The sequence below is a fragment of the Zootoca vivipara genome, chromosome 1 (assembly GCF_965207765.1).
Source record: "Zootoca vivipara chromosome 1, rZooViv2.hap1.1, whole genome shotgun sequence".
Classification (NCBI taxonomy): Eukaryota; Metazoa; Chordata; class Lepidosauria; order Squamata; family Lacertidae; genus Zootoca; species Zootoca vivipara.
Window position 1 is genome coordinate 121,264,251 of NC_142582.1, and position 17,181 is coordinate 121,281,431.

A 17,181-nucleotide genomic window follows, 5' to 3' on the forward strand; every position below is an offset into this window, starting at 1 on the left:
CCCTCAGGAATGGAATGCGTCATTTATCCAGGAGGTTGGGGTTTAACTCTCTGCACCCTGGAGTTCTTTTGCCCACCAGGCCAATCCGTCACAGGTGGCACACAAATTTAATAAATAATAACAATCTTCTGAGGCACTAAGCCAGCTTCCAGCCCTGTGGTCTTTGAATAAAGGGTGGTATACAAATTTAATAAATAATAATATTAATAATCCTCTGAGGCGATAACCCAGCTTCCAGCCCTGTGATCTTCGGATAAAAAGTGGTATACAAATATTAGTAGTATTATTAGTATTATTATTAGTAGTATTATTAGTAGTACTGTAATAATAATAATAATAATAATCATCATCATCATCATCTCCTGAGGAGGGAATACCCCTCCCCCCCCAGAGAAACCAACAGCGCGCGCCCAAATCAAAGCTCCTCCCCCTCCCTTCCTTCCAGGGGACCTTAGCAACAAGGGAGTGGGGGCTGGGAAACGCAGCACGCGCGGCTGCGCCTGCGCCCTCTTCCATCCCTCTCTGTCTCTCTCCCCGCAGCCCCAGCATTAGGAGCAGCGGCCTCGCTCCGTGCAGGGGGTGGTCTCTTCCGGTTCACGCCGGAGCAGAGGAAGCCGGGCGGCCATCTTGGATCATCCGGGAGCGGCGGCTCTACTGCTGCTGTTGCTTCTGGCTGAAGCGGGGTGGGTGGTGGGGAGGAAGGAGGAAGCCTGCTCGGTGGCGGCGGCGGGTCTCCTCCGCTCTCGGTGTGTCGGAGAAGGGAAGGCTCGGCGCCAGACCCCTCTCGCTGCGGAAGGAGGGCCCGCTCTTGTTAGCGTAGCGGCGGCAGGAGGAACCGGGACTTTCGCTGGAGGAGGAGGAGTCGGGGCGGAGGGTGAAAGGCATGAGCGCCGAGGCCCGGTGAAGCGGGGCTTGGGGTCCTTTGAGGGGGACAGAAGCCTCCCCTGGGCAGCTCTGAGAGAGGGTTCATCCTCCCCGACTCCGGTTTATCCCCTTCTCTCACTTGGATTCCCTCTGCAGCTCCCCGAAACACCCCCCCGCCCTTGCTCGCCCGCAGCCCCGTCTCCTCCCTCCTCAGAAGCGGCTCTTGCCTCCTCGTCTGCCTCCCTGCCTCCCCCCGCTTCTCTAACACAGGCACACACTTCTCTTTCTCCCCACCCCTCTTTTTTGTGCTCCGTGAGAACCCCCGTCTTCTTTAATCCGCCGCTGCCGCCTTCGAAGGATCCTAAGCTTGTCTGTAGGATGATCCCTGAAGACTCCTGGGAGGATACAATGCTCCATTATCAGACTGGAATATAGATGAGAAACGGGGGTCGTGGTGGAGAAGGGGGAAGCAAGCCGGATTTCCCTCCCCACACTCCCCTTCTTTTCCCACCCACCCCCACCCTTGATGGTGGTACTTCCTAACCACTATCATGCAGTAAAAATGCTCTCTTTTTTGTAAATATATATATATATACATACACATATATATATATATAACTATTCGGGGGGGGGTGTTAGGATTTTATATATCTCTATACACCATACGTTAGCTGGATTTTGCCATTGCAAACGGTGCTTCAGCGCAAGTGGATGAAAATGTCCACTAGAACTCCGCTGCCCACAGTGAATGAACTGCCCACCGTGAATGAAAACGTGAGTGTACTTCAGGATTGTCCATTGTTGTAATGAGAATTTTATAGTAAGCTGAATGCCTTTTTTTAAACGCCTGGTGTTAAATGTCACAGTATGCAGCATAGTATATTTTGCCTCCATCTTAAAAGAGGTATCATGATATGGGTTATTAAATAGTGGGTGGAAATGTGCTGTTTTCTATGAAAATACGGATGTTTGAAGTTCGGATGAAATTGATAATATGCGGTCAAACTGTGATAATTGAAATCCTTTCAGAGGACATCTTGACATCACCTAGGGCATCCATTGCTCTACTGTTATGACATTCATTGTCTGGCAGCTGGACATCTGGTGACAGATGTTGTACAGGTTGTTGTGAAGAATGTTATCAGTAGGGAAGCTCTTATCAAGGCCTGCCTGCAATAACCTTCTCTTTAAACTTGGGATCCCTCTCACTTCTCTTTCTAAGTCACTCACACTTTAGTCTTATGTCTTTAGAATGTAACAGATAATCAGAACAGATGTTCTTGGGCATAAAATATGCTAATCATTACAAGTGGATCATGTATAAACTTAGAATGGTAAAGAATGGTTCTTTTCCTCTGACAAAGATTGGATTGAGTGACCTAGATAACATATATTTCAAATCTGATTTGTATATCTCATAAGTGACCGGGTAAGCCCTTGTGTTAGCAGTCACTTAGGTGATTTTAAAGGACCCCCTCCCTTTTGATCTAGATGTTGTATCTACCTTCATATATAGCATTTGAGGCTGGTTGCATAAATGCTAAAGAAAATTGAATTATTCTCAAATGAAATATGTGAATTAAGAGGTATTTATGCTGTATTACAATAAAGGTTTGGACGTTTGGTGTCTCTAGAATTTGGAGAGAAAAAGTTGAATATTTTCTTTAACTTTTGGAACACCAGGTTTGCTATCAATATGATTTCAAATGCAAATTCCTTCTGTCAAAGAAATTGGCAGCATGTCCATTGATACAGGACTGAAGACACAAGTGACAAATCTCCTGTGTGTGCTGCTTATCTGATAGCCAGTTTTATTGTAAACTTAAAAATTTCTGATAGGCTCCAAGAAAGAAGGCGTTTTATTTATCTCATTTATGAATTGCCTCCCATAAAAGATCCCAAAGCAGTTAAACAATGAAAAATATACGGTATAAAAACAATTTCAAGTTCAGTACATCTATCTAAATGAGAATAAAAATCACCATTTAAAAGGCTTTTTGGAGAAGGAAGATCTTCAATAGGCTCCATCCACTGTTGAGAAAAACATACTTACTTGGATGCATATTTTGTGCTGTACAGTGTGTGTGTTAGCTGGCCTATTCATTGTGATTGACTAAGGATACTTGCAACATGCTTACCAGTAGATAGAGATGGAAAATATGCTCAGCGGAACAATTGTTGCATTGTCAAGTCTTTGGATTTATTGACATAGTAGATAAAACTTCTCTATTCTTTGTTTACTTTAGTTTAAAGATTATAAAAAGAACTAAAGGCTATATTCAGCCAGAGTTAATGAAGTAATTCAATTATAGAATCTTTGTGGACTTCATTCCAGGCCTCCAGAGTTGTCTTTTAGAGAAAATTGTGCTGTGTTGGACACTTCTGTAGTTCATTGTCTGTCTTGTGGTTTATTCAGTAGGTTTGACCACTTAACTCTTTTACTAGCTAGATCACTCTAGTACAGTATCAGCAAGTTCATCAGGCTTAGAAGTATTTGGTGGGAACTGTCTTAATACCATTTTCCAGTGTGGATATTCAAGTTCTAGATTAGATCAATTCTTAAACTTATTGTGGGTAGCCCATTTGTTAAAAATATAAAATTAAAACAGTATGCTGTTAGATTTTTTGCTTAGTTGCATTCCCTCTTTGATCATGTCCCAGCTTGCATACTAAGCTGAATTGGGTTGGTTGGTTTCGGAGGATGCACGTAGGTAGTAGTGAGTTATATTTATATTGAGGCCTGCACTTGACCATGCAAGTACTAGATTGTAGGAGGATCCTTAGCGTTAGATTACACAGCTCAGTGCTTCCTGATTGCATTTTAAATTTGATAATTTACATTTTACACCTGTAATTTCTTCAGGTTGAAAGATTCTTCCATTACAAGTGTGGTGACAATGCTTAGTGGGGGAACAGGTAGGTCACTGGTTCTCAAAGGATGTGGTGCACCACACTGGTGTGGCAGGAGAGGATAGCAAGTGTGGCAGGAAGATTCAGTGACAATCATGAGAGTGATTCATGTTCTAATGTAGCTGCATTGTTTTATACATTCTGGATATTCCATGGTCATATTATAACAGTGTTTATCAAACTTGGGTTCTCGGCTGTTGTTGGACTACTACTCCCATCATCCCTGTTCACTGGTCCTGCTAGCTAGGGATGATTGGGAGCTGCAGTCCAGCAACAGATGAGGACCCAGTTTTGAGAAACACTGCATTCTAAAGTAGTTATGCACTTTGTTATAAATCAAGCACTGCTATGAGTTGTGTCTTCTTTTATTTCCAATGTATTTTTTTACCAATTAAAAATTAGGTGTGGCGTGAGCAAAATTTCATTCTGAAAGTGTGTCCTAAAGAAAGAAGCATAGAACGAAAACTGGGGCTTAGGACCCAAGTATTGGTTAGACTCCCTGATCCCGTATATGTTTACCCCCCCCCCCCCAAATCTTTGAGGTCAGGTAGGTCAACAGAGCTGTACTTGCTGATGGTGTGTTATGTAGCAACATGTGAGAAGGTGTCTTTTATAGTAGCATTCTGATGGTGGAAAGCCCTCATCTTGCAGATTTGGGTCGTAAGTATTAGACACCATGTAAATACATTTTTAATTACTCAGGCATTTGTTTTGTTGACCGCAAGAGATTTTTGTTGCTCCCAAAGTGCTATAATAGATTTGATTTATTTTTGTGTTTTGCTTTTTTCTATTGCTTTGTTTTAGTATGTCTAGGATTGATTTTAATGAAGAACAGATTATAAGTCACCTAAATAAATTAAGAAATTGCTCTTTGGTTTAGTCATGCGACTGCCATCTGAATTTCTTTATACTCATTTTTTTAAAGCTTATTTCTGTTACCTGGGAGGGATGTAATTGAGCCAATGCTGAACTTTCCAAGGTAGCAATCTACAACATTTATTGGCAAAGACAGATAATGTTTACTACAGTTTCATATTAGTTTCTAGAAAAATGCTGAATGAGCATTGTTCTTGCCTGTGCTTGAAGTTGAACTATATTTAATTTTGAAGACATATCCTACAAGTCAGTGCAGAAGCCCATTTTTCTTTTGTAAAACCATTAGGCACAATCACATTCTCCAAAATCAATTTAAGCTTTAAACATTATGAATGTCCAAAGACAGCCATTGTGCTCTGAACTCAGATAGCTGATTCTGAATCTCTTCTTGATTATTGAATTCTGACATTTGTGGCTACTTCATGTGAACTTAAGCCTTCAGTTTCTGCTTAGAGTTTATCTAGCTCAGATGTTGGGAACATTTGGCCCTCCGGATGTTGCTGAATGATAACTCCCATAAGCCCCAGCAAATATGAGCAGTAGGCAGAGATGATGGGGCTTATGGTTCAGCAACAACTGGAGGCCCAAAGGTTCCTCACATCTGATATAGTTGCAGCTCTGAGATGTGTGTTCCACTGTTATGCTTCTTCACATACCAGCAACAGCCCATCCCACATGTCCCTTCCTGTCAGAGACTGTAGCCTCTTGGGACTGTTCACACTTGGAGCTTGTTCACACATCACATTATCACATAGTTGCATGCTGGTGCATGCTGCTCAGAAGTCCCTGAGTTGCTCTTCCCCTGCTTCTTCTGCCATGCTGCCGGTATGGAGGCAGCACCCCAAAGGCTAGCTTTGTTATGTGTGAACTAGCACTTGTAGTTTCCTTCTGTTGAAGAATTGAGAGGCCAACATTTGTTCTTGGTTTAATGTAATCTTTTAGCCAGGCAGGCCTTCCTACAAGCAGTAGCTTTGAAAAAAGTGAATGGGCATCTTCATGGTTTTTACACATGATGTAGTGCATTGGTGTATGTAACTTGTGTGAAGTGATTATTGAGTATTGTAGGTCGTTAGATAATGTTCAGTTTGCGAGCAGTTTTAGAAACTCAGATATATAATCTAATCACCAAATGGCATCTTAAACCTAGTTTATAATCATCGCCACAATGGAATCTCTAGGTACACCCCCCCTGTGAAGTTTGTTGTTGTTGTTGTTGTTCCTCATTTCATTTTTATACCACTCTATATTTTAAAGAACAAATCTCAAAGTGGTTTACAACTCATTCAGACATAAAATAGAATAAAACAAGTTCAAGCTTCAAGGAAAATATTTCAGATCCTTTCTAAGTGCTTTCCCCAGTCACAAACCTGGCACCCAAAGATCTCTGTGTGGTCACTATTGGACCTGCACCAGTCGCAAAATGCACATGGCACCTACCGGTAGCTAATTTCTGACACTTTTTGCGAGACTGGCTTTATTTAATGCTGAAAATTAACACTCAATGGCATGTGAAGCAGTCTTTACACTGCTTCTCCAGCAGAAAATTGGATTACTTTAATTTTTTTTTTTTAAAAAAGGATGGAGATTCAGGGGTGGCTCAGTGAGCTGACTTGGAAAGCATAAGGGGGAAGGAACTCCTAACGCTTTCTGTTTGAATTGAATTTTTCTGGGTGCTATTTATTTAGTAACACAGGAAACAGCCTTAGCAAGTCAGACCACTGGTCCATGTAGCTCAGAATAATTTCTGCTCGCTGGTAGTGTCTCTCTAAGATTTCAAGTGGGGTCCTCTCTCAGCATTACTCAGAGATGCCAGGGATTGATCTTGGGAACTTCTTCACACAAAGCAGATTCTTTACCCAGAGCTACAGCCTGTCCTTTGTTTTTTGTTTGTATTTCTAGACTACCCTTCATCCCATAGGAAGTACTATCAAGGTTCCTGGAAGCTTTTACACATTTTGTTCAGTCATTTTGAAGGCATATTTATGGCGTGAAATGAGACCCAATTTCCGTACAGTCTGCCTTGTGGATGTCATCGTGAATTCTGCTATAATAGCTGATCAATGAAAAGATACAGCATTGTCTTTGCTAATAGGTCTGTTTATAGAGCCTGTTCTGTTCTGTAGTAACACTTTTGACATCAGCAGTGGGCATTGCTATGAAGTCTGGTCCACATTATATCTGCTGCTGGGCTGTGCATTGCTACTGTTTTCACAGTATGGTCTTAGGCATTTTTAGGTGGAGGTAAATTCCATTGTGTTCATTATTCCCTGGTTAGTTTGCATAGGATTGTGCTATCAGTCAGATACATATACTTGGAACTGCACTGTGGAATCAGAGCTATCTACTACATCAAAAAAGGGCCTTTTGTGGCCATTTTTACCTTACAAAGTATGCATACTTTGATAATCTGAATATGGATCTGCCCATTTTAGATCATTTGGTATATATGTCCTTGGTTATTTCAAGGCAATGGAATAAATGAGGTTGTATTATGTAGCCCTCTTAGATTTGGAGTTTGACCTTTAAAATACTGAACTCCCAAAGCTCCTATTATAGCTAGCCTCGTGGATCAAATCTGTAAGTGAACTTTTTGGCCAAAAATTGACTAGTTAAAAATAGCACGTCACTGAATCACAGGATAAAAATCTGAACAGGGGCTTTCCAACATCAGTTTCAGATCTTTGACCATTGGGTGTCCTTCTGGCTTCATACATAATTACTAACAATGGCTATATGGGAATTGGACTTAGTTTGCAGTTTTATTGATGATTCAGACTTGACTACATCTTGCTCTTCAGCTGCTATATTTACACTTCAGTGCTGAGGTCAGTAAAAACTTGTTTTGATCAGTGAACAAAGTCTGTGTCACTCGGATGATATAGTAAATCTCGGATACATGCTACAGATTCTCCCTTTTCTTAAAAGCAAAATCCACTCTGAATGTTCCTGCACTACAATAAAGCTATTGTGCTATTGCTGGATAATTCCTTATTCTGGGTGTGTCACTTCTTTCTAGCCCCCCCCTCCCATTTATGCACCTTTATCTTTTTATTTTGTGATTAAATCTAATGCCACCTTCACCATATAGGCACCCAGATATTTGGGGTTATGCTGTTGCACGGCTCTAGCAATTAAATTTGTGTTTCCCATGATTAATAGCAGCTAGGTTGTACTCATTCTTTATAACATCACATTATTACAGCATACTTGTGGCCCAAACTAATGATTACTTCTGCTTACGTAACTACCGTAAGCAGGAGCTGAGAAAATAATAGTGCAAGTGAGAGGCTGAATTTTGGCATTTTAATAGTCCTTGGCCTTAAAGGCCTTAAACTCCTTTGGCTGCTAGGCTGTTCCCATTTCTAGCTCCTTGGCATGAAGATGCCCAGCTTTGCCAGTCTTCCCCAGTCTGCAGGTTGGCTGCAGATGGGATTCTATATTTAGAGTATGTGTGCTTGCCTTTGACCTACACGCTTAAACTGTATGTGAAATATAGTTACACTGACACATGAAAATGTTACAGTAAGAAGAACTCTGTTGACCACATATGCTGGTGATCCAGTGATTCATGTACTTAGGCATTGACAGGTCAATTTTGTTAGCTTTCTATTGGCTACTTAATGCACTACTGTTCTTGAATCGTGCCCTTTTTGTGGGTTTAATAATTTCACGCTAGTTGCCTTTGAAGGCTTGATTTTTTTTTAGGGTGTACTTTTTAATGTGGAGGAAAAATTAGGATATGTTTTAAGGCGATCAAGCTATTTGTTGTAAAGATTATACTTTGTCTGCTGTCAACTTTTTAAACTGATTATTGTATGGCAGGTATACCTGGCCAATCAGTTTAACAGTCTTAGGAGCTGTATGATTGGGAAGGTGAAGAAGCTAGTAGCCAAGAGAACATAAAGGATTGCCTTTGCACAATGAAATATTTTATCATTTAAATTGGAGTGTTAATTTTGGTTACAAGCTTCTGGCTGTCCTGTTGTCTAGCTCTTACACAAAATCGACCTTGCATTCTTTTCACATTGAAGTAGAGCACAGTAGCTCAAGGTGTATAACTGCAAAATATGTTCCCCTGGATCTATTTTTAGGGACTGGTTTGTTTACAAAAGAACACTTGCTCCATCCCCAGGATTTTACACCATATGAAAGAGAGTTTGTATAAAATAATGGAAATTATAAAAGAATTGAAAGTGTGTAAAAGAGCAAAGGCTGCACAGATTCTCTATTGGTAAAAGTTTTCACTGTGATTACATGATTAAGGTAGACATGTTGCACTTGGTCTAAAATATTCACAGCAAACCAAGTGCTTTGTGGATTCTGCTTTAATTCACTTGCAGAAGTCCCACATGATTAAAACAACCTTTGCAGAAAATGAGCATGTGAAAATGAGTATAGGAACAGAAATAAAAATTTGGCCAAAGCCACAGTTCACAGAAGACCACAAGTTCTTTACTGACAAAATCCTACCAATGCTTTATCCATCAGTTTTTGCTGACCTCTTAAAAACTACCCACAGCCTTCCCCAAACCTTTTGGAAGGACCTCGCGTAGGCTGCAATCAGTGTTCGAAATTAGCCAGGCGCCAGGCATGTTTCACGATTGGCACAGGTCCAATTGCAACCGTATGAAGATCTCTGGATGCTGGGTTGGCGACTGGGGAAAGCATGATGTCATTTAGAGAAGGATCTGAAATATTTTCCTTGAAGCTTGAATTTGTTTTATTCTGCATTGTTTTATTTGATGTTTTAATATCATCCACTTTGAGATTTGTTCTTTAAAATATAAAGCGGTATAGAAATACAGTAATAATAATGATGATGATGATGATAATAATAATAATATAATGTACTCCATTGCAAAAAAAACAAAAACAAATGAAAACAGCGCCTAGACATTCCATTGTGGAGACCGTAACCCAGGTTTAAGGCACAATTTGGCAATTACAGTCATACCTCCATTTACGACCACAATTGCTTCCGGGAAGCCGGTCACTTCCCGAGTTCGTCGCTCCCCGAGGCACGCTTCTGCGCGTGCATAAAGCACAGATAGAACGCTTCTACGCACGCACACGCTGCACAGATCGCTTCTGCGCATCTGAGCGCCGCGGAACCCGGGTCCGCGGTGGTCGGAAACAGAAGCGGTCGCAAACCAAGGTTTGACTGTAGATTATATATCTAATATATCTATATATATCGAGTCTCCTTGAATTCAGTACATCTTGCTTCTGTCTGCACTAGCCATAGGCTTAGCTGCTCTAATTTCATAGAAGCCAAGAGGATGAGTTGGGGACTTCAAGGGTAAGTGGATGAAATAAGATAGAAGGTGAGGCTGAGTGTCAAGGCCTTAAGGAAAAAAGGCAGCCTGAAAGAATATCAAAACTGGAACAATACTACTGAGATTGAATTTTTCTATACAGTATAGCAAAGACGCTGTCCAAGGACAGTTTGTATCATTTTATGAACTTGTGCTACTATCACAGCATCACTGTGTACAGTACCTTATTCATGATATGAAGTGAAAATAGGTTTCCTAGCTGTTCTATAGCTTGCTACATTAGGAAACAGAATTCTAAAAAAAGTTGGGATTTCAAATACATTTGTAATTTTGCAAGTTTTAAAAAAGTAGTTTTGGCAAGAATATACAGATTGCACCTAATTGTATTTGGTGTAGCTGAGAGTGATTATTTGCATTCTTTGTTGCCATCTGGAGTAGATTTTCTTTAAGTGAAGAAAATGCATCTAAAACATTACGGTTTGTTGAACATAAGAAGGTAGTTCTGTAACTATTGTTGGATATAGTTGACAGTTCTCAGTGTTTTTTTTATTAAAGGTTTTTTGACAGTTCTCAGTTATGTGTACACTTCTGTTCACACTCCAAACACTATGGAACACTGTGTTGTGAATAATACATAGACTGAAATGCAGCTCACAGTGTTAGAAGTTGAGCTTATGCTGGTTTAGGTCAGGGTTTTCCCAGTTTGAATCTCCAGCTGTTTTTGGACTACAACTCCCATTATCCCTAGCTAGTAGGACCAAGTAGTCAGGGATGGTGGGAATTGTAGTCCAAAAACAGCTGGAGACCCAGGTTTGGAAGACCCTGGTCTAGGGCTTAACAGTAGTGTTTATTCTATTGGCGCTGTGGGTTAAACCACAGAGCCTAGGGCTTGCCAATCAGAAGATCGGCAGTTCGAATTCCCGCAACGGGGTGAGCTCCTGTTATTCGGCCCCTGCTCCTGCCAACCTAGCAGTTCGAAAGCATGTCAAAGTGCAAGTAGATAAATAGGTACCGCTCCAGCAGGAAGGTAAGCGGCGTTTCCGTGCGCTGCTTTGGTTCACCAGAAGCGCCTTAGTCATGGTGGCCACATGACCTGGAAGCTGTACACCGGCTCCCTCGGCCAGTAAACCAAGATGATCGCCGCAACCTCAGAGTCGTCCGCGACTGGACCTAATGGTCAGGGGTCCCTTTACCTTTACCTTTAATGACCTGCCATGCCACATCATTTTTTGAAAGTTAAAATTATAAATTTGAAAATGTCATTAGGCTGACCTAGAAAAATCTCGTACAGATCTGAGTCACCTCCAAAACCCATGAGCCATGGGCAGCAGTTGAAGGAGCTATACAACATTCAAGATAGCATGTTCTCTCTCAGGATCAGTTAAACAACCACAATCCTCTCCCCACTCCCAAAGTATTTACACAGGCTCTTATTCTATCAGTTAGTGCCCTTAATCCTTACCAATGCTTGGTCTGGCATGAAACTTGTACAATAGATGTGCATTATTTCCAAGTTACGGAATTATTCTGGGAAGAGGGGAAACTACAAACAAACTGTTACCTGCATACATTTTGTTATTATTAATTATTTAAAATGTGTGCAATGAACAGATATGGCCCTCTTTTGTTCAGAGAGGCTTCTGACACAGGATTGCATTATATTCTTTAAATTCCGTATCCTCCTTGATCAGTGAAAAACCTTCCGGCAGGCAGACTCTGTTAAGCCTCAAAAATTACTCTTGCTTCAGATGTTACCGTACTTTGTTCCTATCTCCCCCTCAACATGAGAATGACAACAATAAATATATGGTGGAAAAACAGGTTCCCATTTGGCTTAATGGAGCAGATGGGGGGGGCATGGGGAGAAAATAGGAGGTGGAGGAAAAATTCCATTGCATAAGTGGAAATCTTTTTGCTTACAGAACTCGTTTGTTGGATATCACTTGGGGTGTTCATGTGTTAAATTATGTGGGTTTGCGGAGGGATGGAGGTTTTAGTGTGGAGCGGGAGTCAGTATGGGCAGACTACTTGTGGGTCTTGCTGCATGGGATGGGACTCTGTAGTGCACGCAGCAGTGTTCAAAATTAGCCAGGCGTATTTTGCATCTATTGGCCGCTTTTAACCAAGTGAAGATGCCTGAGCGCCAAGATGGCGCATGCCATCTAAACCATCTGGAGGTGCATGCCTGGGGATCATTGGATCTTGACTACAGTATTTTCACACACTAATACAACATCCTGTAGAATTCTATCAGTTAAATTTTATCTGCACAATCAGAATGAATTTCAGGAAGCAAAGTGCAGTCGTTACAGTTATAGTTATGAATGATTTTATGATTTTATAATTTATTGTTGTAGCTTGTCTTCACTTACCCAGCCCACTGCCCAGGAATATTCCTATGTTATGAATGGTCTGTGTCACCATTAAGAAAGAGAGGTAGGAATAGGCCAATATAAATGTGGACTGTCCCTGGATAAAGTGACTTTTCTTATTTAAATTATCAAAGTTCTTAACCTAACTCAAGGTTGCCATATGAACTAACCAGGTGTTTAACCAATCACAGGCAGGCAGTCCTTTGAAAAACTTTAAAGCGGTCTTGCCCCAAAATGGCAACTAGACATTCTGCTTTGGCGATAAATGTGAAAGATCACATTGGGTAGATAATGTCTGCAAAGTTTCGAGTTAAGTAGCCCAACAGGTGTCATTTCTGTATGCTGACAGAACCTTGTTTTTGATGGTCCTGTAATAGAGATGCTTGACTACTCGATTGCTATTGAGCACAAATACTTGGGTGTTTCTGACCTGAAATTTAACATATTACCTTTAATGTGTTCTATTTCCAAATCAAACACATTTAAAGAATTCCCAAGAAATAGTGATAATGTTGGTTGGATTTATTCATATATATTTTTCGGATAATTCCCTTTTCTAGAGAGATCACTTTCCACTAATTGACTCACTACAGCATCTTTCTGGATGGAGCAGGTTGCTGCCTACACAACTTCCTGTCTAGACTACAGAACGTGGGTGTAGCCAGGCTCTTTGTTGTGGAGGCAGGCTTTTGTGAGGGGGCAGAACCTCAGGTTTGTATTGATTTAGGGGAGGAGCACCTGCCCCTGCCCCCCCCCCCCACGCCGGCTATGCCCATGCTACAGAAGTGTGTTCATGCAGTTAGGGGAGGAAATTGTGTAGAGTGCAAATACAGATTATGTGGTAGGGTAAAACTGAAGGTGTATCCTCAATTACTCCTGCACACTTGCTCTTAAAGGTTTATTGCTTTACAGTACTGCTATCCGCTTGAGTTTATTTGGGATCCAGAGATATATCTTAATGATGATTCTTTTTACTATAGCTGAAATATTTCATAGATAGGTTTAGGCTGCTGTGCATTACAGTATTCAACTTGAACATATGAATTATTTCTGTTGCCTTTCGTGCTTAGGTGAGCATTTGCACTTGCAACTTCCCTGCAGAATACAATAAATATAGGTTTCCTTAAATAAACTAATTCTTCTAAGCATGCACACGGTTTATATTATAAGATTTTATCCCCTTCAGTGGGTATAAAATGTCATATGACAGGTTTTTCATCTTCAGGTTACTTTTTTAGAATAAGTCAGTCAAGAAATTTTTAACCTTGGTGAATGGTTGTTCTTTGAGTTGCTGCTAATGTTTGCAATGTGTTAACTTTTTTTGCAATATGTACAAATTGAAAGTTGGCACAAGTATTTCCTTAAAATTCCAACACCACACTTCCCAGGTTTTATTTTTGTTCATTTTTCTTTTCTTTTCTTGCTTTCCTTCATGCTTCTTTCTTAATGGGAAAGGATGCCGGAACATCAGTAGGGGAAAGCTTTTCTGAAAAGGTGGGTTATAAATTTTATTCAAAAAGCTGGCTTGTTTCTGCCTTTTTTCTATGCATGCATGTTACGCAATTTATTTCTCTCTCCTTAGTTTGCTGTTTTATTCCTGTCCTTCCAGAAGATAAGATCTTGCTCAGTTGCTGACAAGGAAGTAGCTTGTGAAATCACAAACCCTGTCCATAAGCATTTTGTAGACTTTTAAAAGTTTTTAAACTGGAGAAGGCAGTGACTCCCATCACAAGGACAAAATCTACGCCCCTTCTTGCTTTGTCAGGATAGTTTCGTTCAACCAGGGCTTGTCAGCTTTTATCTGTGCTTCTTTCTTCCTGTATATTGCTGACTTCTCAGCGGCTGCCAGCTCTTAAATCAGATTCTGGATCAATTTTCCACAATGAAGGATTTGAATACACATAAATGAAGGCTTTACTATTTCTATTAAAAAATAAATAGGTTTCCTCTTCTTGTTTTCTGACCTGTACTGTGCCCTGTTCTGTATTTTGACTTTGAACACTGCAGAAGTTTTGGTGCTTTTGGTGGGATATACAAATGGCACCCTCATTATCTTATATGATGGGCAGCTTTTGCCTATTTAATGGTACAGTGGTACCTCTACTTTCGAATTTAATGCGTTCCGAACACACATTCATAAATCGAAAAAAAATGTAAGTCGAATCCCATAGGAATGCATTGGGAGAAAAAATTCGTAGGTAGAAGCAACCCTATCTAAAAATTCGTGAGTAGAAAAAAATCCTATCTAAACCGCATCCAAGATGGTGGACGGAGCTCCATTCGTAAGTAGAAACATTCATAAGTATAGTTATTCGTAAGTAGAAGTACCACTGTACCCCAAAATCTGTTACTTGAGAAGTAGATCTTAAGTTTCCTCATTGTGTCTGTTGGTAGGGAGCCCTGAAGTGGGCTGCCCAGGAACACAGCATAGTCTTCATGCAATGATGTTTCTAGGGTTTACTTTTCCACTAGCTTTTGATCCATTGGCTTCTTCACTTGGCACTGAAATACAGAGAACTCAACACAAAGTTTCAGCCTCTGAACAAAGACTGCTGGTTATATTGCACACCTTATGTAACGTTGTGTTGTTGTTTTTTATTAGTTCTTGAGGCCCTCCCACTGCTTCCATCAGTAATTAAAAACCAAAGCCCTGCATCTAACGGAAGGATAAGCTAGTTGGGTCAGGGCCCATCAGGTTGGAAGTGATGATAAAATGATGTAAGGATAATGGGGAGAAAAGATAAATGAGGTGGGGTGGCATTTGGATATAAATTGTGAAGTACCGTATGTTGGAAAAGATAGAAGAAAAATGAAAATAGGAGAATGGCTGAAGACTGAAGCGAGGAAATGAGAAAATGTGGTGTCCCAAATATGGTTTCTAAAGGGAAGTGAACTCTTCGCATAGTTTTATATTTTATCACCTTTATGTGCTAGTTTACCATATTTTTCCACAGAGCCTTTCACCTTATTGACGCATTCTCAAGCACAGGACTAAAGAAAAAATGCTGTAAAAATCTCAAAACAACACAATATTTTCCCTTTATGAATAGCATAGGACCTGTTGTGTGCACACACAGCTAAAGCTGCTAGTGTAGGTTATTTAGAATCATGTAAAATAATTTCAGAAGGAATGCTATTGTCCATGCACAACATACTTGATGTTTAGAATGAGAGGGATTAAATTCATCTTATATTGACTGCAAGTTCTTTTTCACTTTGTTTTGCCAGCTGATAGTCTCTGAGGTGTTTTTGGCAAGATGCCACAGCTACTAAACTAAAATGAAGTCTCTACAGTTGTCTTGATGGCTAATATTTACTGCCAGTGAGATGATCCTTAACATAGTAGAAACTAGAAGTGCATCAGATTTGAATGAATCCCAAATCAGGAACTGAAATAGGGCACCCCAAACAGATTTGTGGCTTGTCCAGGACAAGGCAAGAGCTTTCAGAAGCATATTGAGCTAAAATATGGACCTTGAAGTAATCTGGGGCAATTCAGAGATAAATAAAGATAAAGGGACCCCTGACCATTAGGTCCAGTCGTGACCAACTCTGGGGTTGTGGCGCTCATCTCGCGTTACTGGCCAAGGGAACTGGCGCACAGCTTCCAGGTCATGTGGCCAGCATGACAAAACCACCTCTGGCGAACCAGAGCAGCACATGGAAATGCCGTTTACCTTCCCGCTGTAGCAGTACCTATTTATCTACTTGCACTTCATGCTTTCTAATTGCTAGGTTGGCAGGAGCTGGGACTGAGCAACGGGAACTCACCCCGTTGCAGGGATTCAAACCGCCAACCTTCTGATGGGCAAGCCCTAGGCTCTGTGGTTTAACCCACAGCGCCACCTGCACTGAGAGATACGGAGATACGGATGTGTAAAAAAGCCATGCATTGTATCTGCAAAATTTCAAACTTTTTGACCCAAGCTTGCCCTATAAGAAAAGCGTGTGAGTGGTAGGAGGGAGAGCTCTTTTGTCAGTGACAGGACTAATTTAAGGGAATAGGTTTTATTCAATGAAAACATCCCATTGGCACAAGGACTTGCACACAAAAACTTCCCCTCTGCTCTCCCTGTGCCTCATGGCCCTCCATAATTGCTTTGAGTGGCGGAACCTCCAGAACAGATTGGTGGGGGGAGGTTGAGAGGGAGGCAAGCAGTGCTGTGCAGAAGTTCTTGTGTGAATGGGCTGGCTTCTCTACTCTAGATACAATACCCAATGATTTTACCAGAGCTTTTTAATCACAGCTCTTTAGCAAAGGGCTTTTGGTTAGTGCACACCCTTAGTAGAAAGTGCTCTGCACTTTCAGTATAGAGAAACAATTTAGGTGCATGTTTGTAAGGTATATGACAGTTTGCTTATTTTGTCTAGCTGCTTGGATCAGAATGTCTTCTCAGTGACCCGGTCATTTTTCTCATCTTCTTTTTCCCTTCCTGTGTGTGTGTGAGTGTGTGTGTGTACAGAAGCACATCCCATAAATGTCAGAGCAAATAGGCCTGCGCTACATCATTAGAAGGAGCAGAATAAACTTTTTATTATCACTGTAGGTTACTCAGTTGTTACTCAGTTGGCTCTTGATAGCAGTTGGCTTACGTATCATTTCTTATACATTAACACTTCTCCTTCAGATCAAGCAATTTTAGTGTTAAGACCTTTAAAAATTGTGATAGAATTAGATAATTCAACTGGTCCTCTGGATGCAGAATATAGTGGCATCATTGATGTTACTGAGTTTGTCTAAAACTGATGCCTGCATTTCATCACGTCTTGCAGTTACAACATAGAAAATTCTAGGGAATATACCCTAAGCAGTGTTTCTGTAGATATTATTAGTAACATATTTTAAAGAAGTTTAGAAAAGAGATTTGGTGAAAAATGTAGGA

The 17,181-nt window shown here is 40.7% G+C and overlaps 1 protein-coding gene across 8 annotated transcripts in view; it reads left to right on the plus strand.

Annotated features, from left to right (window-relative positions):
* Positions 1-598: 598 nt before the first annotated feature.
* The window catches only part of MARK3 (microtubule affinity regulating kinase 3), a 66,606-nt gene continuing 50,023 nt past the window's right edge, over positions 599-17,181 (plus strand). For 3 of the 8 annotated variants that reach the window (XM_035105356.3, XM_088673499.1, XM_088673501.1), the window contains exon 1: positions 599-1,638. In XM_035105356.3, the coding sequence (XP_034961247.1) occupies positions 1,576-1,638 (63 nt within the window). In that variant the 5' untranslated portion in view covers positions 599-1,575. Of the gene's footprint in view, positions 1,639-13,753; positions 13,793-17,181 lie in introns of all 8 variants that reach the window. The other 5 variants (XM_035105365.3, XM_035105375.3, XM_035105337.3 and 2 more) reach the window with 3 other exon arrangements.